The sequence below is a fragment of the Epargyreus clarus genome, unplaced genomic scaffold (genome assembly GCF_041222505.1).
Source record: "Epargyreus clarus isolate Ecla_fem2 unplaced genomic scaffold, WU_Ecla_fem_2.2 ptg000011l, whole genome shotgun sequence".
Taxonomy (NCBI): domain Eukaryota; kingdom Metazoa; phylum Arthropoda; class Insecta; order Lepidoptera; family Hesperiidae; genus Epargyreus; species Epargyreus clarus.
In genome coordinates, this window is record NW_027332219.1 from 7,461,250 (window position 1) to 7,486,969 (window position 25,720).

At 36.6% G+C, this 25,720-nt stretch overlaps 1 protein-coding gene across 3 annotated transcripts in view; it reads left to right on the top strand.

Moving 5' to 3' along the window:
• LOC140745930 (uncharacterized) overlaps positions 1-25,720 on the top strand; it is a 73,326-nt gene that overhangs the window by 36,735 nt on the left and 10,871 nt on the right. For all 3 annotated transcript variants that reach the window (XR_012102717.1, XM_073077894.1, XM_073077893.1), the window contains exons 3-5: positions 19,757-20,966; positions 24,746-24,923; positions 25,074-25,317. Coding sequence is in view for 2 of the 3 variants with exons in the window: in XM_073077894.1 (XP_072933995.1) it covers positions 19,757-20,966; positions 24,746-24,923; positions 25,074-25,317 (1,632 nt within the window). In the remaining variant the exon portion in view is untranslated. The remainder of the gene's footprint in view (positions 1-19,756; positions 20,967-24,745; positions 24,924-25,073; positions 25,318-25,720) is intronic.

Below are 25,720 nucleotides of genomic sequence, written 5' to 3' on the forward strand. Positions count from 1 at the left end.
CTGTAAAAGAGCACACCTTTATAACTTTTTCACTTTATAACTTTTAAAGAGTACACCTTTTATCTAAATATATATAACTCAAAGGTGACTGACTGACATAGTGATCTATCAACGCACAGCCCAAACCACTGGACGGATCGGGCTGAAATTTGGCATGCAGGTAGATGTTATGACGTAGGCATCCGCTAAGAAAGGATTTTGATCAATTCTACCCCCAAGGGGATAAAATAGGGGATGAAAATATTACTTCGTAACGCGAGCGTAGCCCCGGGCAAAAGCTCGTATCTTATAAAAGGGGTGTGAAGTTTACTAATCTGCACTTTGCCAGCGCAGTGGACTATGACCTAAATCTATCTCATTCTGATACGAGACCTGTGCACAATAGAGACAGTAATAGATTATGTACAGAGTGTATAACAGTTAATACTAAGCTCAATACTATTGCCAAATTTAGTATAAATGATTTGGAAAAGTAAGGCTAGGCAAGTCTGATTCAGCTCAGGCTCAATAAAGCAAGTTTATTTATAAGGCTCTGGCTATATAGGGTTGCCAACTTCAACTTTTTTTTTACTTATGATTTGAAACTCAATTTAAGAATTGAGACAAACACATCTATCAAATTCAGCCTGCAAGAGAAACAAAATACATTTATTTTTTCAGAAAAGTTGCTTTCTTCGATCGGATAGTTTGAACTTAACAATATGAATGGAAAGGTAGGAAAACACTTTATGGTTCGACTCTGGCGGCACCATATTTTCTACTCCACACCTATTTCTGCCTCATAATAGAAGTGTTAAGCGCTGCTGTGTTCAGATTTGAAGGGTGTGGCAAGGTGACATACTTATCTAAGGCATTCCAGCTTAGTCCTCAGGGGTAGCGGCGTATCTGCGCGCGACTTTAAGTAAGAAACTAATCTTATCTGGGTTTAATTACAAATGTCCATGGACGGCAGTGACTTACCATCAGGTGGACTGCATGCTCGTCTCCTACTCCTATATTACAAAACTCTTCAAGTATCTAAAATGGTTTAAAAATCTTTTATTAATGTAAATAATGGTTTTAAAGCTTGGCAACCCTACCCATTACGAGACCAATGCCAAATAACACGATAGATATAAAAGTTATTTGGACCGAACCCAGCTAGTCTTGCGCATTGACTTTGAAAAAGAACCACCAAAAAACATTCACCTTTGCTATTTGTGGTCAAAACGAGTACCTCTTAAAATCTTGTGCTGGTTATTTAAAAATAAAGATTTTTGTCTATGATGCTATAATTCAATTTAAGAATAAATTCGAGGTTCGCTTGGTGTGTTTCTATTATGAATAAAAAAAAAATGTTTATGATTTTGATTTTTTTTTATAATATAGGAGTAGTAGACGAGCATGCAGTCCATCTGACGGTAAGTGGGTACTGCCGCTCATGGACATCTGTAATCAAACCCAGATAGAATTATATATCTGAAGTCGGCCACAGATGCGCCGCACCCCTGAAGACTAAGCTGGAACGCCTCGGAAAAGTATGTCGCCCTTGATTTTGATTCCAAATAAATTAATATTTCCTTATTTTTAAATAATATTTTCTTTTATTTATTACACCGAATTGATTTACAAGATTGTTTTATGCGTTCATGTCTTACCGCGGGAATAGTATTATTCTCTTAGTTAATTAGACGTGAAAATTAAACTAACATAATAGAAATCGGAACTAAAATCAGGTTGAAAACACAAGCCGAAACTAAGAAGGTTAATTCGATTACCTTGCCGAGTGGCGGTTATAAATATAATCTGTGTTGCAGATTTTCGCAAATCGCCAAGGCCGCACCCGTAAAAATGGCGGGCGACCCCATTCTGCTAAGATGGCCGCCCGAATAGTTCGTTCGGAAATTGTCATTTTTTAACATAAACTTAAATATTTATTTTCATGTGGGCACATGTAGAAAATAAATTTATTTGTTTTTCAAATTATTCAAATATTTATGTTAAACATTCGAAATAAGACGTAAATGTAATTATTAATTAAGAAAAATAGGTCCAGGAATGTGTGACATAAGTAATTATAGTTTTTGAAGTGTGATAAAAATGGGCCTATTAAATTGTGACGACTATGAACAGAACTAGGTCATACATCACTTATTACGCTCAATAATAAATCCGTTCCCGCGGGAACTTCGAGGAAAAATATAAAGCCGTTTTGATAGAAACGCAAAAATACAAGTAATTTCGTCGATTATTTAACGATTTTTATTGTATATTAGATAAAGGTAAAGTCTATTTCACAATCATAGATAAGTATAGATACTTCGCCGCCTTGAAATTGAATGAAGCCACAAAAGGCTTATTTTAGTAAGTTCTTTTTTTAAATCCTTGACAAATAAAAACATTTTTAGAGAAAATTTACGAATAAATAACGAATATACGTAATTTACGTAATAAATAAATAATTATTTCAAATATTTTAGGGACATTTTGGCACGGAGACGTGGCAAAACTTTTTTACGCAACTATTTCAATTCTCAAAACTGGGTACATTTTATTGTCGGGAGTGAGTAATCTTTACTCATCTATGTTCACAATTAGTAATTTAAAAATATGAATGAATGTTTTGCTTTATTTAATAAGTTACTTTCAAAGTTTAATTAGCTTGTTAACGAAAGAAATTTAAATACGAAAACTATGACGTCAGCTACAAAACAGATAGCAAATAGAGTTGTGCCGTTATTAACCTGAATATTTAACCCAAAATAATGGAATACGTAAGCTTCGAGGTCGTTCATCTATAATTTAATAAACTCGCGAACAACAGCTATAAGGGAGTGGTGACTGTATAATCTGTGGTACACGAACTTTATAAATGTCATATGACACAGAAAAATGAACTTTACTCTATGGTATTATCTTCTTATTTCAAATAGTATATACGTCCGCGCCACGAGCAATTTGAAAAAGGAATTTGACATTTAGCGCCATTTTGATTTTAGAATGTTTGAGTTGAAGATGCTAAAACTATAATAGTTCATTCGAAAACGTATTAAGAAGTACGGAACAAGGTTCAATATTGTATGAAAATGTAAAGATAATGTTGTCGTTACGAGTAATAAACGATTTCGTGAGAATTTTCGAGTAAATGCCACAGATTTGCAACTAAAGTATCTAAAACTGATCTGTTTATAGTCTTAACGACTTTGTTATGTGCCAACTTATTCTTGTTTATTTAGATTAAGTTTATTATTAGCCTCGTCTACCCAGAAAAAACCGCGACTCGGTATGTCACAGATAAGAAATTATCCTTTGGCATACTTAATATACAACCAAAAACAATAATGTGAATGAAGAGCAAAATTTCGGCGCTGTAAAATATTGAAATCTAAAATGAAACAAAATTCTGTCCACAAGTATATATAAAAAAATACACCCTTTCCGTTCTTGTCTCTAGGATATATAATAGATCTACCTGTTATGTTAAAAAATCTATTAATTTCTTCTTTCTACGGATTTTACTTACCAGGTTCACTTTTTATTGACTTTGCAAGTTTGTATAGATAGATAATAATTAATACAGTAATAATTATAAATTACAGTTATATAATACTTGTTCTTGGAAAATGTTTTATTGCGTATTCGTTAATTTGTCTGACGTGCGATTACCTTCTTAATTAGTATAATAGTATTGTTTCCACTTACATTTTTCTTTATTTTCCCAGTAACGTAATAAATAAGTTACCATGTAGATATAACATGAATCACAAGGATATAATTATTATTTATTACATATAAACAATATGTAATAAATAATAACTTTAAAATAAAACAACTTATTTTAACCGATTTGCCAAGTAAAGTTAAGAATTGTAAATGTAGAATACTAAATTAATGTAAATGAATTTAATATCTCGCTTAATTTTGAATTTAATTAGAAGCACCGAATTTGGTATATTGCACCATTTTTTTTTACGACACAAATGCCGGTGATTTTGCCAAATGTGTTCGTGTCCAGACAATGTTGCCAGTGACAACTTTGTTCATACGGTTCATATGTGGACGAAATTGCTTTTTTACAGCGGTCATTTATCTGATGTTCCCTTGTGAGCTATGTCAGCTCAACTCAACCGTTATACTACACTACTGAAAGTTGAAACAACTTGCATGTATTGCTGGAACTGACGTCGCCTAAATTGGTAACATTGACCTATTTCTGTCCCACAGCGGAACATGGGTTTTTCTTAAATTGAGACCATAGTCCTCCGCGGTGGCCAAGTGCGGATTGATAAATTTTACATATCTTTGTGATTTTTTTTATAAAATTCTCTTTTTCTTATAAGAGTAGCATACGAGCATGCAGTCCACTTGATGGTAAGTGGCAACTGCCGCCCATGGACATCTGTAATCAACTCCAGATAGGATAAGATATTCCTACCTGAGGTCGGCCACACATGCGCCGCTACCCCTAAGGACTAAGCTGGAACACCTCGGAAAAGTTCGTCTCCCTTACCACACCCTTCAAACCGGAACACAGCAGGGCCTAACACTGCTGTTATTAGGTAGAAATAGGTGTGGCGGTGGTGCCGCCGGAGTCGAACCACAAAGGGTTCTACTAACCTTCAATTCTCTGACATATATAATTCCTTACAATGTTTATCTTACCTTTCAAACATGTCATAACTAATTTCTAAAATATCGAAAGGATCTCGGATTTGAACCCTGTACCGTGGCTGAAAGCCGAAATTGCTACCACAAACAAGGCTATCACTTTGTCGCTCATTACGTAACGAAAGAAATTTAATTAGACTAATGGACTTACTAATTAGGCCTACTATGTCAAGTGCTAGCTTATCTGGTTTCGAAGATACCCTAAGTAGTTAGTTATGTTGGTTTTTAATTCTTATCGCATATTTCTGGAATCGTACTCGTATATGAAAAAAGAACCATTATTACATGCTTTAATGGTGAAACAAATATCGTGAGAAAACCATAGATTAGTAAAGATTACTCACTCCTAACAAGAAAATGTACCCAGTTTTGAAAATTGAAATAGTTGCGTAAAAAAGTTTTACCATATCACCGTGCTAAAATGTCCCTAAAATATTTGAAATAATTATTTATTTATTATGTAAATTACGCAGTATTAGTTATTTATTCGTAAATTTTCTCTAAAAATGTTTTTATTTGTCAAGAATTCAAAAAAAGTTACTAATAAGCCGTTTGTGGCTTCATTCAGTTTCAAGGTGGCGAAGTATCTTTACTAATCTATGGAGAAAACATACAACTCTGAAAGTTATACGATGCTTTTGACATAAAACGGCTATTATTTTTTTGTCTGTTTATTCCAGCTGATCTTCGAGGGTAATTGGACAGGCATCTGATGTTTTAAGAAGTAAATTAAGGCTTGCTTTATTAAAAGTAAAAGTAAAAGAAAAGAAAAAGTAAAAGTAATCTTGCACCAAAAATTAAACCCTCTAGAAGTCTAGAATCTTCAGAGCATTTACATATAAATATGAGTGAACACAGCACAGCTCGTTTCTATAAGATAGACCGTGTGAAATATATTTTATACTAGTGGTGCCCGCGGCTTCGCCCGCATTTTAAAGAAATAATATGACATACATAAAACGGAAAATTTGTACCTATATTGGAATGACAGTGGTACCATCTGACGAATATTGGTCTTACCAACTCCCAAATCCTCGTGGGCTCTTGTATAACAACTTTGCTAAAGATCATCACTTGATCAAATGCATAGTTTCTGATTCTATAACTACTTACGAATTAAAAATTAATTAAAAAAACCTTTTCCCACGGACTAAATTGTGAATCTAAACCATTCTCAAGTCCCCTGAACACACACAACAAATTTCATCAAAATCAGTCCAGTCGTTTAGGAGGTGTTCAGTGACATACACACGCACATGAGAAATATATACATATAAAGATTTATTTCTCACTTAACAAAATAAGATTGATTGAACCAGTAGCTGAATGATGTCAATAAATACTGAGTTAATTCACGCTTAACTCATGCTACAAAACGATGATACAATTTACGGCACTAATATGGTGTTTGAATCATGTCTAGGTTTGCACGTGTGGGATGTACTATAAAAGAATCAAAAGAAATAAAATAGTCGTTTCGGTAGCGTTTTTTATGCTTCTTATTTGACGTTTTATAGTTTCAAGGTCAGAGTTCAGACTAGCTCCTCAAACTTGTTTATCTTTGCTATGCTTTTTAATTTTGGTAGATCCCCCGCAAAGTCATTGTATTACAGAAATTCATCATCATCAGGGGCTCCTGGAGGTCAATGTAAATCACTTTGGGTGTCACTAGTTAGATGATATAGAAACGTCACTCATCATTTCGTTTGTAATAATTCTTAAGATATTTTGTGATAGAATCCTTTGTGATTCGTCTTGATACAATACCGCCACAAATATTTTCGCCCCAAAAAACTACAGAGGTTTTATTTGATGTCTACCAATCTACGAACTTACTCTGAGAGGAGATCCGAGACCAGCAGGACGACAGACGACGACGTAGATTGGACTAAATTTCAGTATTAGTTTCAGGTAGATGTATTGACATAAAAAAGTGCTCTGTAAAAAACCTATTTTAATGAAAAAAATGATTCGATTTGATTTAGAACTTAATTAGAGATGTTTATGGGCGGCAATCATTTTATTTCTCATTTGCTTCTTAAAATTAAATGTCAGTAAATTATTCTTGTAGATACCCATCGGATAACCCAATCCTAATATGGTTGACACTTGACACACCTGCTGGCTGCTAGCACCTACGCGTCTGATCAAGGAGAGCCACATTTAGTTCCGGTATCGCTGACTCAGACCAAAAAAATTAGATAGAGCCTCGCGATATTGTTATAAAATACTTTTTTTATAATATAGCAGTAGGAAATGAGTAAGCAGTTCATCTGATAGTAAGTGGCTAATGTTGCCCTTGAACATCTGTAATAAACTCCAGATAAGGTTAGATTCTTACTTGAGGTCGGTTGTAATGCGTTACTACTTATACTAAGCTGGAATGCCTTAGAAAAATATGTCTACCTTACCATACTCTTCAAACAAGAACTGCCTCACTAAACATTACTATTATTAGGCAGAAATAAGTGTCGGTGGTGCCGCCGGAGTCGAACCGCAGAATGTTCTACCACCTTCAAAATCCTTATTTTTTATTTAATACAAATAGGCAGAATGTTTTTTGCTATTACTATTAGTTTTCAGTGGGTCCGTCTACTTTTTTTGGTCTGAGTTATTGTCTGATTACGAAGTAAGAAGTATGTATGATTTTCTAGTATAATCTGTCTTATAGTATTTCCTATTCGATATTTATACGCCTCTCAAGTTTTCTATTTATACGATACTAAAGAGTGACATAATGTTATAGTTAAGTCAAAGGTAAGGTTAGGTTAGGTTAGAACTCCGACGGCACCACCGCCACTGGTTTTTCTGCCTAATAATATATTTTTGTTTGAAGGGCATAGTATAAGGGTAATGTATTTTGGTAAGGGAGACATACTTATCCGTGGTGTTCCAACTTAGTCCTCAAAGGTGGCACGTCTGTTGCCGAACTCATGTAGGAATTTAATCTTATCTGGGGTTGATTACAGATATCTATTGGCAGCGGTAGCCACTTACCATCAGACGGACTGCATGCTCGTCTGCTATTCCTATATTTAAAAAATACGATATACCTAGTGATGGTGTCTTTTTGGTTCAACTATAGACAAGACAATACCACAGACCATAGATATTTCTTTATAGACCATAGACAATTACACACAACGTTAATTTAAATTTTCGCCACGGGTATATGCATTTTATTTGTGGCTTTCTCGTTTTTGAAACTATGTGATTTGTTCTATAGATTAGTAAAGATTACTCACTCCTAACAAGAAAATGTACCCAGTTTTGAGAATTGAAGTAGTTGCGTAAAAAAGTTTTCTCCGTGCTAAAATGTCCCTAAAATACTTGAAATTATTATCATAAATTATTTATTTATTATGTAAATTATGCAGTATTAATTATTTATTCGTAAATTTTCTCTAAAAATGTTTTTATTTGTCAAGAATTCAAAAAAAGAACTTACTATAATAAGCTGTTTGTAGCTTCATTCAATTTCAAGGCGGCGAAGTATCTTTACTAATCTATGGATTTGTTACGTTTAATTTACGTTGACTAAGCCTAGTCGAAGGTGATTGTACGAGATGACCATTAAGATAAGCTTAATACGTCACGGAAGCGTTGTTTCAACGCTACTTTCTTTTCTCTTTAAATTGCTTTTTTCATGTGTTATTGTTGTTTTACTAACAAATGTATTAAGGTCTGTGACGTATTTTACGAACGAAATTATATTGTGATAACAGATGACTAAACTTAGTCTAACTAGGACGTCACGTTAAAGTCTCTCTTACCAACCTCTCCAAACCAGTAAACAGTAGTGTGCTGTAACTAGTAACAGCTCTTCATGACGGGTGCAAAAAGAGTTCTCCTTCAAAGCCGGCGATGCATTAGCGACTCCTCTGGTGTTGCAAATGTCCATAGGCGACGGTGGCTGCTTTCCACCAGGTAGCCCGTCTGCCTCATCGTTAGATATAAATATATATATATATATATATAAAAGATGCAATGATGTGAACGTAAATGCTGTCCAGGTTTGAGGCAGATAGGAGGCATTGAGCTCTTACCTCCGAGGAGACTTAGCAGCGGACTAAGCGTCGAATGATGCCCGGTGCGTAAAGTTTTTTGAGGACCCTAGGCCCCAGTCTAATTTTTTTTTTATATGTAACCTAACGAAAAGACAGACGGGCTGCCTGATGGAAAGCAATCACCGTCGCCTATGGACATTCGCAACACCAGAGGAGTCGCCAATGCATCGCCGGCTTTGAAGGAGGGTTCTTTTTACACCCCTCTTGAAGAGCCCCATGTCATAGTCCTGAGGGAATACCTCAGGAGGAAGTTCGTTCCACATTTTGCACGTACGCGGCAAAAATGATTGATTAAGAAGTTCGAATTCACGAATAAGAAGTTGATATAATTTTAGAAGCTTTTACAAATATCTACAAGAGAACCTGTACTGCCCGGTGACCCGGTGCTGCCCCCCTCTCGTCTTTAGTCCTCCAGTGAGGACACTGATTGTATTCATTGAAGATCCCGGAGTCCTCACGTATGGCTGAGGATGGCCTCTGATTAGGTTTGCAAAGTTAAATATCCCACGTACCGTTTTAAGGGTGTGCCTCCTAATCAAAAATAGGTCCAATCCTTAGCTCGCATTTCATATATATATGTAAAAAAAACCTGACTTTGGACATCACACTAGGACATTAATCTATGCAATGAATATCAAGTATTCTTATTGGTGGATTTGATACAGCGCCATAGTTTACCTACTCCACCAATGATAAGCTAAGCTAAGTAATAATAATTATAGTTCAAAAAACTAAAAAACACGCTTTTATGATAAAATCAACTAAAAAGTAGAAAATAATTTTAATTTTAAAAGTTACGCCTATTGAAACTAAATAGCAATAATTATTTGCAATTATTTGCGATGAACTTTGCTGAAGGTGTTTGAAAAATCTCGCCTCGAAAATCGTTAATCCAGAGGATGTTGATAAGGACAATGGTACAAAACTATTAATGTTTAAAATATTGAATTGTCATCGGTCCTTAATAAGTATGCCAAATTTCGAGTTCATCCGACGTTTTGAAGGGGGTTAAAATCATGTTCAAAGATTCCGTTACATACTAACATAATTACATACCAACATACCAACATACATACGTCTGAAGCTAATAAAAGCGTGTTAAAAATCGAGTCATTTTATTAGTGGATTTTACAGACACATAGCTTAGCTACCTCACACATCTAATGGAAGCACCCAGGCCCGGGGTTTCCATAATGTCTTTCAAACACACAATGTTAAGGCAGGGCCACAGCGCAACCTGAATAGTTGTAACATTGATTATTTCCCGACCTTGCCACAAAATGGTTCGTTGTAACGTAAATAAAACATTATTTATGTAGTTTTTGCAATGTAAATAATGTTTTATACAATGCAGTCTAATTGAGTTTTGTTTTTGTGGTATGATTCTACAATGGTTGTTAAATAGCTTTGATTAATCTATTTTGGTTTTTTAAGACGTGTAGGCTGGATTTTTTTCAAGGGTATTGAAAGATTTGTAGGAGACTAACATGAAGTGTTCTTAGAGTATGGACTTCCCATGTAACTAAGAAAATAGAAACTACTAATTATAAGAAAAATGTAAATTAATTTTAAGCCCCATTGACATTAATTTCCTGCTTATATGATTCGAAATTAATAATATGACCTGTTTGTCAGCAAAAACAAAATGTGCATGCCTATGCTAAGTTAGTATTTATTAATAAATCTTAGATTTACATTTCTGTCCTGTTTAAGGGCCGTTGCATTTCGTTTTCTTGACAGTTTCAAGGACGGTACGTTAACAAATTTGTACGTGAGATCGGCATAAAGAGCTATTCCTGAGAATTAAGTTGGACCGCCTCGTATAAGCCACATATCCTTCAACTGCTATTATAAAGCATGAATGGGAATGGGGGAATGAATATACTACGATCATTATAAAACTATAATTCCGACTGTTTAAAAATAAAAGTCCATAAAGGGAAGTATTGCCCACTCCCACAATAAAATTGAATTCAAGGACACATATATTAAAATCAGTCAACCCGTTTGGGCTGTTGAGAAAAGAATGCGACATATACGTAATAATTGGGTAATAATATACGTAAATAAATAAACATACAATGCCTATGACTCAGTAGACGTGACGATCGATATCGATTCCTTGTTACAATACGACGCGGACGCACGCCTCGGCGGGTTCGCCGCAAGTGCATCCTGTTGGCTTGAGGCATGAGCGACGGCGGTTTGATGAGCTGTAGCGGGCGCGTGTAACACAAGCGGTTTATTAACGCAGTAGTACATACATACATTTGAAAAACATTACCTTCCGCAGTCGAGCGTAAGTAAATAAACAACAATGCCTATGACTCAGTAGATGTGACGATCGATATCGATTCCTTGTTACAATACGGCGACGGCGGTTTAATAAGCTGTAGCGTGTGAGAGACAAGCGATTTGAAATGCGTGGTATAATCACGATATTATTTTATGTTATAAGAAGCACATAGTCATCCCTCATGCAATTGACCTTATAAACCGACTTCAAAAAGGAGGTTGTATGTATGTATGTATGTATGTAAACTAGAATGTCCATGATTTTCTTATAAACCACTAATCAAGTTATGTGGTTGTAGCCGCCGCCTTAGGAAAAACTTGTAAAAATGGTACTTTAACACGATTGGAATTCTGCTTAAAATTTACCCTAGTGCGTTTGTACGTATGAGTTGAAATGATGTTTATCAAGCGTACTTTATCCACAGGCAATTCTTTCCAAAAAAGATCGATTTTTGAATCTATTGGAATGGAAGTGTGATGATCAACGATCGATTTTTCAAAAATCGATCGTTGGTCTTTTCAGCTAAATAAAACGAAGATAGCGATAAAAGAAAAAAAAGACACGTATTATGTGTAAATAAATAATAGGTATTGTAAATGTTACACAAAAACTATCAAGCTGCCTTCCGTTTGTAACTTGAGACACATGCAAGGTGCAAAGCGGTAGGGTACCAACACCTGTTGTGACGTCACTTCCACTTGTACAGCCCTTTGTTTTGGGCTTTTAGTTTTTATGGGGTCTGGTTCCAGCCCTTTGTTCAAAACTGTGTCGGTAAGGGGAGTGAGAATTTTTGTTTTAGTTTTTTGAAAGCTCGTTCATACACGTCGAGAGAAGTTTTTTGTTTTTATTATTATTGATGTAGTACAATAATATCAAAAAAATATATATAATATTAGAGTAGCAAACGAACATGATTTCCACCTGATGGTAAGTGGCTATTGTCGCCCTTGGACACCTGTAATCAACCTCAGATAAAATTACATTCCTACTTGAGGTTGGCCACAGATGCGCCGCTACCCCTGATGACTAAGCTGGAACACCTCGGAAAAGTCTCCCTTACCCTTCAAACCACAACACATCAGCGTTTAACACTGCAGTTATTTAGCAGAAATAGGTGTGACGGTGGTGCCGCCGGAGCAGAACCACTGATAATTCTAGCACCTTTAAAATATACACATTATTACAATCCTACTTATGAAGCTATAAAGGTTCCTTATATAGTGTACCTCTTTAACATAGATTAGTAAAGATACTTCGCCGCCTTGAAATTGAATGAAGCCACAAACGGCTTATTAGTAAGTTCTTTTTTTGAATTCTTGACAAATAATAACATTTTTAAGAGAAAATTTACGAATAAATAAGTAATACTGCGTAATTTACATAATAAATAAATAATTATTTCAAATATTTTAGGGACATTTTAGCACGGAGACATGGCAAAACTTTTTGACGCAACTATTTCAATTCTCAAAACTGGGTACATTTTCTTGTTAGGAGTGAGTAATCTTAACTTATCTATGCTCTTTATTAGGATTGCCTCCATTTTGTTTTTATGGTCAAATGATTCGTCTATAAATTTTACGTGTGTATCATTGGTATTAAAGTTTTGATCGACGGGTTTTACGATTCTGTTATGAACTTAAACGAATATTAATATATTTATAGTTTTATTATGTTGATTTGGTGTTTGTTATTGCTAGCTATTTGTTATTCTGGTTTTATTAACTCGTTTGTGCTATTAATTCAAAGTTATGTGCGTATTAGAAATTATTTATCACTAGCTTGAACGGTGAAGAAAAACGTCGTGAGGAAACCTGCATAACTGAGAAACCTTTAAACAAAGTTTTCATAGGTATGTGAAGTCTACTAATTTGCACTTAGCTAGCGCGGTAGACATCTGTAATCAACCCCAGATAGGATTAGATATTTCTATTTGAGGTAAGCTGGAACGCCTCGTAAAAGTATGTCTCTCTTACCCTTATTTCTCTGTTCCATGCTCTTACCACACCCCCTCAAACCAGAACATAGCAGAACGTAACACTGCTGTTATGAGGCAGAAATAAGTGTGGCGGTGGTGCCGCCGGAGTCGAACAGAGAGTTCTACGTTCTGGATCTAGTTTCTTCCAACGTAAAAAACAACGTGAATACAACGCAGCTGCGTAAATCTAGTATAAACACTATAATTATAATATAAACAGAAAACCGCAGAAGTTATTTTTATAAAGTTCTTTACACACGTGTTACCACGTTTTGTTATAGAGATGATGCACGCAGCACATGTCATTATAAGGTGATGCTGCGTACTAAGAAACTATTTTATTACTTGATACAATTAAACATCCCACACTCTACATAAATGGTAGAGTATGACTGTTAGTAGAGTCATCATAGTTTAAGTTGTATATATATACCATAATTTGTAAATTAAACGGTAGTGGTAGCCTGGTTGAAACGCGGCCCCGCGATTACGGGGTCCGAGGTCTAATCTCAGGCCATCCACCTCTGAATTTTCAAAGTTACTCGTATGTGCGTATTAGAAATTAATTATCACTTGCTTTAACACTGCACTGCTGGGCACGGGTCTCCTTTCAGAATGTGAAAAAATAGGCCATAGTCCACCGCACTGGCGAAGTGAGAATGGGCATGATGACAAATTTTGAACTTCCCTTCTATAATGTAGGTACATGTCTACTGATTCCAAAAATCGTATTATTTCGGCAATAAATTCAGTATTAACGGAAATATTAGCATTTTTAAAACAAATTTTGAATTAAGCGCGAAATCGCTCACGGGTGTCATGGCATCCGCGAGTGACGTCACGCTTCGATATCCCATAGAAAAGTTCAAGCAATACGGTGACACCCAAAAAAAAAATGACGTCATTTCGCCCCGATTAGCGTTTTAGACAAGATGGCCGACTGCATTATTTTATACTTTTATTTTATTGAAAATATGAAACCTAAAGTTTTTATTAAAACTGGGCTATTTTTGAGAATGCTTTCAACATATTGTTTTTAATTAAATCATTTATTCTTCGATTTTTTAATACTGTCATCATGCCCGTCAGTAGACTTCACATAATTTAGAAAACTTCTTTTTTGACGCGTATAAACGTCCTGTTTCAATAGGCAAAGGGCCAACGAGGTATAACTTACAACAAAATATTAAAGGTTCAAATTGATTTGTGCAATGATTTATTGACTGAAAATTTGTACATAAACAAGAACACATCACATGACATTTTGACATGGGGCTCTTCAAATAAATGTGCAAAACGAGCTCTCCGTCAAAGCCGGTGATGCATTGGCGACACCTCTGGTGTTGCAAATGTCCATAGGACGACGTTGACTACTTTCCATCAGGAATCCCGTCTGTTTTATCGTTTGGTTTAGATATAAAAAAAAGTATGAAATCAAAGTCATCTTGAACGTCTTGAAGTCGTGTAATAGTCACATAAACGGTAGAGAGTAACGATATAACAATTATACGTAAGTAAGTTCACACTAGTGATTAGGAGTATTACTCGTATAAACTACACAAATATCTCCGTTATTCGACTGTTCTTGCTGAAGTCTCCGGCCAGAATGTCGCTCTCTGTTAATTCGAGCGCCGCCAAGGTGTCGTCCCTACTTCACCTACCCGCATCTGTAGGACTACCATGAGTTTACAAAAGTATTACTCGCTAGCGACTGCGTAAAATAAATGTATGAAAAATTGTACAGCGCCTCTGGTGGTTACTCGTAGAACTAAAATCCGTAGTGACGTAACTCGATACGTAAAAAACCTATCGAAATCAAATCGCTAGCGAATGTCATTATGATCTATTGCCATACAAATTCGGTCCCATGAGTCATTAATTTGACAGACGTTGTCAAGAAATACCGTAACGATAGTAGTTATGTTATTCACTAGCAAAATGACAATAGTTTTCTATTTACCATTTCTATAGTGGCGTTTCTATACTATCTCATGGTAGTTCTACTGTTTTTAAATTGTAGTATCAATTGAGTCACTTATTACTTTAATGTAACGTTATAAAAATGTGATATCGTTAATATCCAAGCTTCTTATTAACGACGATAACAAGTAATATTATGATTTTACTTGTTGCATGATGGTATTACGCGGCCTATAAAACCGGGTATTCATTACCGATTATTTTTGGTTAAATTTTACTAAAGGCCATTCAGAAGTCAAGTTCATTTTGTAAACCCATGTATGGTTTGTGACTCACGGTGACTCACAATTATAATGACATCATGGGTACAAGATGCTAATAATGTAAACAAATACTTTGGTATGTAGGTGTGGTTGTGATTTGCACAATGTATATACATATTTTCTTAGACTTTAAAAAGAAAAGGTTACATTCGATCGGAGTCTATTTCTGCTTAATAACAGCAGTGTTAAGCGCTGTTGTGTTCTGGTTGAAGGGTGTGGTAAGGGAGACATACTTTTCTGAGGCGATCCAGCTTAGTCCTCAGGGGATGCGGCGCATCTGTCGCCAACCTCAAGTAGGAATCTAATCTTATCTGAGGTTGATTACAGGTGTCCTAGGGCGACAGCTACTTACCATCAGGTGGACTGCATGCTCGTCTGCTACTCTTAACTATAATCTATAATAATATTATAAAGAGGTAAAGATTGTATCTTTGTTTGTAAGGGCTATTTTTCGGAAATACTGAAACCGATCATGAAAATTCTTTCACAATCAGAAAGCTACACTATTCAGGAGTGCTAAAGGCTATATTTTATTATGATTGAACAAAAAGCGGGCGAAGCCGCGAGTACTGCTAGTATTATAAAAAAGCGTATTAAAAACGAACCAGTATCCTTACCATGAGTTTTTACGTTTCGACAAATATGACTGTTTTGGTATTTGTTTACGTATTTGCCCATACTATTTCCAATCAGCGCCCCTAGTGGATTATATCAGAACTTGGAAATTGTACAGAGAATTGTTGGAAATGGTACAGAGCCATCAGTAACTCGCCACAATACTGATTGTAGTAAGACTATTACAAATCTATTTGGAATTCGGTGTCATTGGAGACAATGACCCAACACTTTCACCAACCTTGCAGACGCCTACACTCACACTAGGGTTGATTACTCACTCCTAACAAGAAAATGTACCCAGTTTTGAGTGCTAAAATATCCCTAAAGTATTTGAAATAATTATTTATTTATTACGTAAAATACGCAGTATTAGTTATTTATTCGTAAATATTCTCTAAAAATGTTTTTATTTGTCAAGAATTCAAAAAAAGAACTTGCTAAAATAAGCCGTTTGTAGCTTCATTCAATTTCAAGGCGGCGAAATATCTTTACTAATTCATGTATTAGTATTAGAAAACTAGATATTATAACATCATTTGAATGTAACTAGTTTAGTCAAAATGGGTATTGTATGGCCGATCTCGAAGAATATGATTAAGTAAATAACATAGGTAAAAAAATACCATAGTCAATTAATGTTTTTTAGCTTAAATTAAGTGATGTGAGAATATAAGTTGCTTCATTTTTGTCCTATCTTACTTAAGTATAATATAACTTTAAAATATAACCCCAAAAACCATTAAAAATATTTTGTATGCCAAAATTAACGCATGTAGAAAATAATAATTTTGATGACTTTTAATTTATTTAAATAAGTAATCTTAATTCATGAATTATAAAGATTATAACAGAATTCTGTATATTATAACTATAGTTAAAATCTTGTCGATGTAACAACATTTTTATATTTTTTTGCGGAGCGAATGAAATGTTGATAAAAATATTTTTCGTCATGTGACAGCCCTAAGTAATCTATGTAACAGTATTGGTTATTGAACGTTGGGTCCATTGTGGGCTAATTGGGTCAGTAATGTTAGTTACGTTGGTCATCCGGTCAACATGATCAAAAATCGAAAGCCTTACCTATTTCTCAATACTTTTTAAAAAATCCGATTAAAAAAATTTAAACGGTTCAAATTTGAAAGTGTGTTTGACGTTTTTCGATTTAAAATAAATGACCTAGTATCGTAGAATGTCTTTTTTTATATTTCTGCTGCATTTATTACCCGAATGCGGATAGTAATATTTTTCGAACGTATGTATAGTCCGCGACAAACTGCTAGTTCGCTCTGAAGTTGTTGCGAGGTGTAGTCATACAATTAGCTATGGAGACGCGATTCATTTCTATATTCAGAGCGGACTAGCAGATTTACGCGGACTATATCTCATTCTTTGTCACGCTGCAGGCCAAACGGCTTGACGGACTAACATATGAGGTGTCGTTGGATTCGTTTAGGAGTGAATAAGCTATATTTTTAAGCAGTCAGGTTTTTGTTTTTATAATAATTGCTAGTTCTATATCTTTACTACAACTTACTTTGTGAGGAAGTGAGGATGTACATACAAAATAGACATTTGAACGAAGAAAGAAATAAGGAAAAAAATAAAATAACTCTTATTCCATACTTAGCACTACAATACAACATCAAATATAAAAAATATCTTATTACAATAAATAAATATTAATGGTATAATTGTAAGCCTATTTTATGACGATTTATCTTTCTAAGAAAGTCTTAGAATTACAATTTTACTTGAAACGAAACGAAAGGACTGCTTCAAGGTAGAAATAGGTGTGGCAGTGGTACCTATGTGGTTGAAACATACTGATCTCTTTTATAGCTCAAAATACTCAAAAAGTAGTCCAAGTAATTGTCCTGGTTTAAATCAATTCGTTTCCCGCTGTCGTTAAACGTAACGTTTCGCAATGTTCGCCGAACACGCATGTCGTTACATCGTAAGCTGTCTACACATTCGTATCGCTTCCCGTATTGTTATGTAATGTGGAATCATTGACATTGTTAAAAAAGATTTTTCGTGTCAAAAGTAGCAGATGAGAATGTGGTCCACCTGATGGTAAATGGATTTTACTGCCCATGGACATCTGTAAACAACCCCAGATAAGATAAGTCCTACCTGACGTCGTACACAGATATGTCCCTACTCTTGAGGACTAAGCTGGAATGCCTCGGACTAGTATACCTCCCTTACTTACCCTTCAAACCAGAACACAACAGCGCTTAACACTGCTGTTATAACGGAAATAGGTGTGGCGATGGTGCCGCTGGAGTCGAACCACGAAGGGTTCTATTCACATTAAATAATTAAATACACAGGATTATAGGGCGAAAGAAGTCAAGATTTCATATAGAAACTTTCATCCCGCTTCACACTGAAATTATCTTGGATTGACTGAAAAAAAAAAATCTCAAAGGTATGTGAAGTCTACCAATCTGCACTTGGCCAGCGTGGTGGACTATGGCTTAATCCTTCTCATCCTGAGAGGAGACCCGTGCCCAGCAGTGGGACAATAATGGGTTGATGATGATGATGATGATATTTCAGAGCAACTTATTACCAATTGGTCATAACTTAAAGAACTAGGCTATCATTGCGTCGCTTTTAAACGATCACATAAGGTTTAAGTTTATGTAACGCACTTAACATTACACTTAAGAACCCGTATGTAAATGTTAAGTAACGAAATGAATAATGAGCAAATAATTTATAATTTCCATACCTAACATGAAATTTCGCGCTTAAAAATTTGGCATTGAGTAATATTAGGTTTGGTCTGTGACTGACAGACGGATAATTCTGATTATTCTTTTTCTTATGTTGTCATGAAGGACTTTATAAGGCTTTTAGGAAAGTTAAATCTTTTATTGTTCCGTACGCGTACGTCAAAACGGAACCTTTAAACATTTTCAATTAACAACACATATATTTCACAAACTTTAAACATTCTGTGCTACATTGCTGGGCAAAGAATTTATCTCGTAACTAACTAACTGGGGTTAGGTCTAAAGTATATGTTAAGGGTGGTAGAACCCTTTGTGGTTCAACTCCGGCTTCACCACCGCCACACCTATTTCTACCTCATAATAGCAGTGTTGAGCGCTGCTGTGTTCTGGTTTGAAGGGTGTGGTAAGGGAGACATACTTTTCCGAGGCGTTCCAGCTTAGTCCTCTGGGGTAGCGGCGCATCTGTGACCGACCTCAGTTAGGAATATTTAATCCTACCTGGGGTTGATTACAGATGTCCATGGGCGGCAGTAGCCACTTACCATCAGTTGGACTGCATGCTCGTCTGCCACTCCTATATTATCAAAAACCGCCGCGTGGTTTGGTTGAAGAAGAATAAAGTTAAAATGATCCATATAACTTGTATCTGAGTACCCTTTAAACTAGAACACAGCAACTCTACACCGGTATATGTGATATAGGTCAAGGCGGCAACGATACGTGAATTTAGGATTCCAAGAATACCAGCATATTGAATGTCAACAACAAAACAAAGCGACCGCAGTATAAACTTGACCTAATCATGCATAAGTAAATTGCACAGATTATAAGTTATTGACGTGTAAGTTACAATAGGACAATAATTATGGTTTAAAAACTAAAAACCACGCTAAAATCGCACAAGGAAAATCGTGAATCCTGATGATCCCAATGAGGGGAATGGGACAAAATTATTAAAATCGCGTATTGTCATCGGTTCTTGATATAATCTTGATATTAATCGGACCATTCAGAGTGGGTAAAAATCGATTTCAAAGATTCCGTTACATACATAGTAAAAACAAAAAATAATTGCCCAAATTTCTAATTTCTGTTTCTTATTTTCAAAACAATTTTAAAAGTTATTGGGCTGATTACTAAATTCTGTTTTTGTATTGTTCCAGGATCTCATCCCGCCACAAGACACGGAGTCGTACCTCCTGAAAACTCAGAATGCGATAACAAATCTACAGGCCAAACTACACTCTTCCAGAACTAGCAACTTTAGCAACATTCCTTCGCAACTCACCTCCAGCTTAATCAGCGAGAAGACGCTGGTCTCCCGGCTGCCACTATCCCAGCTTAGTCGATCAAACTCACTCAACTATCGTCTTAGGAAGAAGGATAATTCAGGCGACAGCAGTCCTTTAAGAAGTCCAGGGAACTACGTCATCACCGGCTCCACAAAAATCCCGGAGACTACCAGAATTCTCCTCAACAGCGCGACAAGATCCCTCGAAACCGATCGACGAGGTCGGGACTCGAATATGAACAGTCCAAACTCTGATAGAGGGCTCTTAAGCAACAGTTCTGATGACAAAACTCTGTCAAACCGACCACAATATGACGTCGAGGCTATACTGTCACCTCACAGGAAAACACACACACGACACAGATCCTTCGATGGCCGAAACGCGACGGAATACTTTCCCAATGACGTGAGCAACGCCAATCAGACCGTATGTCTTAAGACGGTACTGAAGAACAACGCGTTAGAAGCGAAGGGATACGCGCGAATCGAACAAACACGTTGCCAAGACAACAAGAAGAGCCATCAGAGAGTCTTCAGCGACGGCACCACAAAGCAAATAAAGCCTATGTACAGTGGAAATAATACTGCTTTCGGCACGTCCATTAAACGATCGAGTTCCTTCAACACAGTCAATAAAAACAACAATTACTTGGACGTCAGACTTACTTCAAGAAGATCGAGCGGTCAGTCTGAAGACAAGGACTACTTGACCGATGAATCCGACAACGGATCGTTCGATAAATCGCAGGATTTGAGGTACAAACGTACAGTTCACAGAGGAAGGATCGATTCTCCGGATTTGAAATCGATAGCCCCAGCAAATTCGCCTCGATGTCCGAATACACCAGAGATGCAGAGGAAATTCGGGCCGGGATTGGTCAGGAACTCAGTCAGAGTGACCAATAAGGATCGGAATTTGAACACGAGGATGTCAGAACCACCAATGGCGAGAGAGGAGAGGCCGAAGCCGACCAATCATCAGAGTAGAAGGATATCGGAGCCAACGCGACAGGCTGTTTTGAGTAGGCTGACTAAATCTAGGTCTTCTACTAGGGAGTTCCAGCCGAAAAGCCAAGATAAAGGTGAGATAATAACTTTAATACACATACGAGTGGTCCGAGGTTCGAATCCGAGGCACACTATATTGCTTGCTAAAAGAAATCACGTCTAAAGTTCTTAAAATATTTTCGAAGGTATGTGAAGTCTACCAATGCATATTTCAATTTAATTTATTTTTGGATTCTATACCTGTCTGTAATCTGATAGGCCTGATTAATATTTACAGTCAATGAACGTGTCGTATCAGACAAAATAAATTAATCAATGTTCTATATATTATTTTGACAAGCATGGCCCGGCTGTGTTATGGTAGATATACCTACGTCAATAAGAGTAAACATTGTATAGCGTCCGTTATTAATAATCAATCTATCAAACGCTTTGCCTACCAAATATCGACATTTGAAAATTTCGTACTAAGTAAACATCGGAATTTCACATACTAGACATTATTTATAATCGCGGAATTCAGACATTTTAATATGTAACAGGCACTTATGATACGCGGTTTTTTAATTTCTTTGGCCTAATTTTGCAATTTCGGTCTTTGGTTGAAATATTGGATAGATTGATTATTAATAACGGACATAGAATAATATTTTTGTGTCTGTTACGGTACGCGTCTGACACACTTGTTATGTTTCCTTATTTACCGCCAAAATCAATTGTGACTTCAATTACAGCTATTATTTCAAAGACTTTCGTAATAAAACAGGTCTTATTTTGACAACAAAAACAATGGCAATTTTGTACTAAAATTGATTCTTCACGGCCGCCATATTGCTTTCCGGAAATTGTAATGGCGGGTTTTATTGGAAACAGGTGATCGGAAGCACGAAATATTTTTGCATTGTAGCATGCAATAATAATCTTTGTTTTTATGTACAGACACTGAGCGTTTCAGGCACGTGTCGTTACAGACAAAATAACGCTTTCTATACTCACAGCCTCACACTAGGATTCCCTGTGTCGTAGGTGCTATGGACATACACATAGACAAATACACAAACACCCAGACCCAGAAACAGACATCTCAATTCATCATTTAGAAATCTGTCTGGCTGGTCAGAAATTTTTATCTATCTTTGGTAGGCAAAACATTGGATAGATTGATTATTGAAAACGGGCGCTAGAAAAGTCTCTTTCCACTTTCCCTTGCGATTAAAATGGTTTGCTTCTAAGTAATACAGTCGATCACAGTCACACTCAATAACCTTTGAGGACAAAGTTGAGTGTCTCATTATTAGATGTCCTGTAGAGCGAAACATCGGTGCCATCGTCAAACCACGGAGAGGTCTACCTTGACATACCCGTCATGTGTCATGTACTGTGGTGGTGAAACCCTCTGTAGTTAGACTCTAGTGGCACCACTGCCACACCTATATCTGCCCAATAAAAGCAGTGTTAAGCGCTGCTGCTTTGCTGGTTCGAAGGGAGACTTTTCCGAGGCGTTCCAGCTTAGCCCTTAGGGGTAGTGGCGCATCTATGGTCGACTTAGGTAGGAATCTATCCCCATCTGGGATTGATTACAGATGTCCATGGGCCAATGTTTGCTTACAAAAGATCGCCGTTTGACAATTTCTTCATACGTGAATTTCGATTTTGGTAGGTAAATTGGATAGATTGAGAAGGGCGCTAAAAGTCTGTTCTTTTATTTTGTCTATGGTTTTAGCCATCCATAGACTTTCATAAGATCAACTGTAAGCTTTCGCCTTCCAAAAAAACAACCTTGCAATAATGGAAACACAAACAATGAACATAATCCGCGGTAAATCGGCCATTGGCGGCCATATTGCCGCAATTCGCTAATGGCGGCCATTGCGGCCATCGGAGAATTAAACGATTTTAAATTGCATACTCAGAACAAAAAGATAGACTGAGCCTGTCGAGCGATTAAGAACAAAATTATGCTGAATTGTCTATTTGTTATTGAAGTACCAAATGAGTGTGGTATATGCTATAGACTGCCCCCCGTAGGCTATAGGTTTCTGTAATTTACAAATAGGATTAGAAAATGATCTGAGGTTGTGATCTATGACTACATCTTATCAATCAGAATACAGCAGCACTACATTATTTTTATGAGATAGAACATGTTACTTGCAAACATTTATATATGTAAAACATTATAAAGTGTAAAGAATAAAATCGGATAAGTCGTCACGTTGTAGGATTAAATGACAAAAATATGAAGAAATCTGTGTCTAGAAGTGGTTTTAAATATTATTCCAAATCTCATAGAAAAGTTACATTCGCATCATTTGCGAAATCTATGTAATAAATAAATAAATCTACCATAAGTACTATAGCGCTAACGCTAGTGCAAATTATATTTCATTACATTGTTCTGCGAGGCTTTGTCTTTCTTCTTTGGTCTGAGACTTTATATAAAGGTACGATATTAGGCCAATTGCATGTATGTATGGTTTAATTATATTACAAGTCATTATGAATACAATTACAAGTCATTTTGTAACAAGATTTTGTGGAAGTATTGAAAGTTCATCTGTTAAGTGATAGAATATGTTGCTAAGGTTATTATCTTAAAGTAGTGATAGGTTTTAAAGGTGACTGTCCCTGTAGTTCCGGGACTAGAATAGGGCTACGGTATCCCCTGCCTGTCGTAAGAGGCGACTAAAAGGGGCCGGGGTTGCGGACGACAAGAGTGGGAGCTCAAACCGCCCGGCCAGCGACCCCGGGAAGGACGGCGGTATGTGGGGTCGCATACCGTCGAGCCCACCAGACGGTGTGGTGAGCATCAAGCTCACCTGGGCGGAGCCCGACGGGGCACAGCGCTAAGAGGACTCCGGTTGCGTTCCGTTGGAGATCCCGGAGTCCTCTACGCAGCGCCGAGGACGGCCACCGGGGGGTTTTAGTGCGGTAAAAATCCCACATAACCCCGTGTCGCTCCCACGGCACCGGGTACCTTTTGAAGGTTTCCCCCTCGTCAACAAAAAAAAAGGTGGACTGCATAGTCGTTTGCTACTACTATGTCCTAAAAAATCTTTTCTGTGAGATATTTTATTTTTACTGCAGAGGGCTTTTTGAGTTTCTGTATGTATTTTGACACGTCCTGCAAACCAAACGGCTTTACGGATTTTAACATACGAGTTCGTTTTCTACTTACTTCTCATTTCAGGTTCATTATTTTAAAGCAGTTTTTGTAGATGTGATTCATATAAATTGTGAGAATAACATAGGCTACATTTTACTTTACAGATTTATATTTATTAGCTGACCCGTGCCCACTTCGTTGAGCGTTAATTATATGTATATTTGTGATGGAATTATGTTGTGCGAACTAATAGTGAGCAACATTTTTGATCAACATTATGTTCGTCTATACCGAACCGTTTAGTCAGCGCGCGCCGGTAAAGCCGTACCCTTACCATGAGATTTTACGTTTTGACAAATATGACTGTTTTGGTATTTGTTTACGTATTTGCCCATACAAATTCCAATCAGCGCCCCTAGCGGATTTTATCAGAACTTGGAAATTGTATGGGCCAATACGTAAACAAATACCAAAACAGTCATATTTGTCAAAACTTAAAAACTCATGGTAAGGGTACCGATCTTTTCCAATTTTCGCGGACTTGGCATAAATATGCCATTTTTCTCTGAACTTTTTGTTTCATTATAATAAAATATATCCTATAGCACTCCTGAATAGTGTAGCTTCTGATTGTGAAAGAATTTTCATGATCGGTTCAGTATTTCCGAAGATTAGCCCTTACAAACAAACAGACAAACAAACAAACAAAGTTTTTATAATAGCAGCTACTCTACATTATAATTTCAGGTCAAAAGAAACCAAGCCAGCACCGTTCGTCGTCTGCGCTAGCTTCCAAAGAGGTAGAGTTCTCTAACTGGAAGAAGCGATCCTCCTACGACCCCATGAAGGCGGCGCAGGAGGGTAAAAAGAGACAGCAGATGGCCAGACGACAAGAGTGCAACAAGGATGACCTGAGTTCGCCGAGGTGTGTTTTTAATGTATTAATTTATGTCCGTTTTTTGAACAGGGTGTTTGATTAGTAAGGATTCTTTGAAATAGGTATGGCGCGGTGCCGCCGGAGTCAAACCACAGAGAATTCAACCACCAATTCAATAAAACTATATTTCTTCTACAGCCACTCCTCACCAGTGCACCGTTCCCAATCCTTCCACACCACGAACATCGCTGATTTAACCCTGGACTACTCGTCAGAGGAGACTGAAGATGACCAGATGGTCACATTACCCATAGACCCCATGGTCACATCGACACACTCGGACATACTGGATCTGAGGCCTAAGGACTACAGGGAGAATCTGCGGCGACAGGCCATGACCAATGATGTGGTTCTGTCAAGGGATTATGTCACTAATTTTCAGGTAAGGAAGAGAAAATCTAAATATATATAACTCAAAGGTGACTGACTGACGTAGTGATCTATCAACGCATAGCTCAAGCCACTGGACGGATCGGGCTGAAATTTGGCATGCAGGTAGATGTTATGACGTAGGCATCCGCTAAGAAAGGATTTTGATCACTTCTACCCCCAAGGGGATAAAATAGGGGATGAAAATATTTCTTCGTAACGCGAGCGAAGCCGCGGGCAAAAGCTCGTGTTTTATATGCTTCGTAGTATTTTTTATGGAGTATTTTCGCAATTTCTCAAGAGATGGCGCTGTATGATTCTGAATCACGGTATAGAAGTTTTCTAAAAGAAATTTTAGCGTAGATAAGTTTTTATTAAAATTTTAGTTAATTATTAAAATCATTAAAATTATTGGA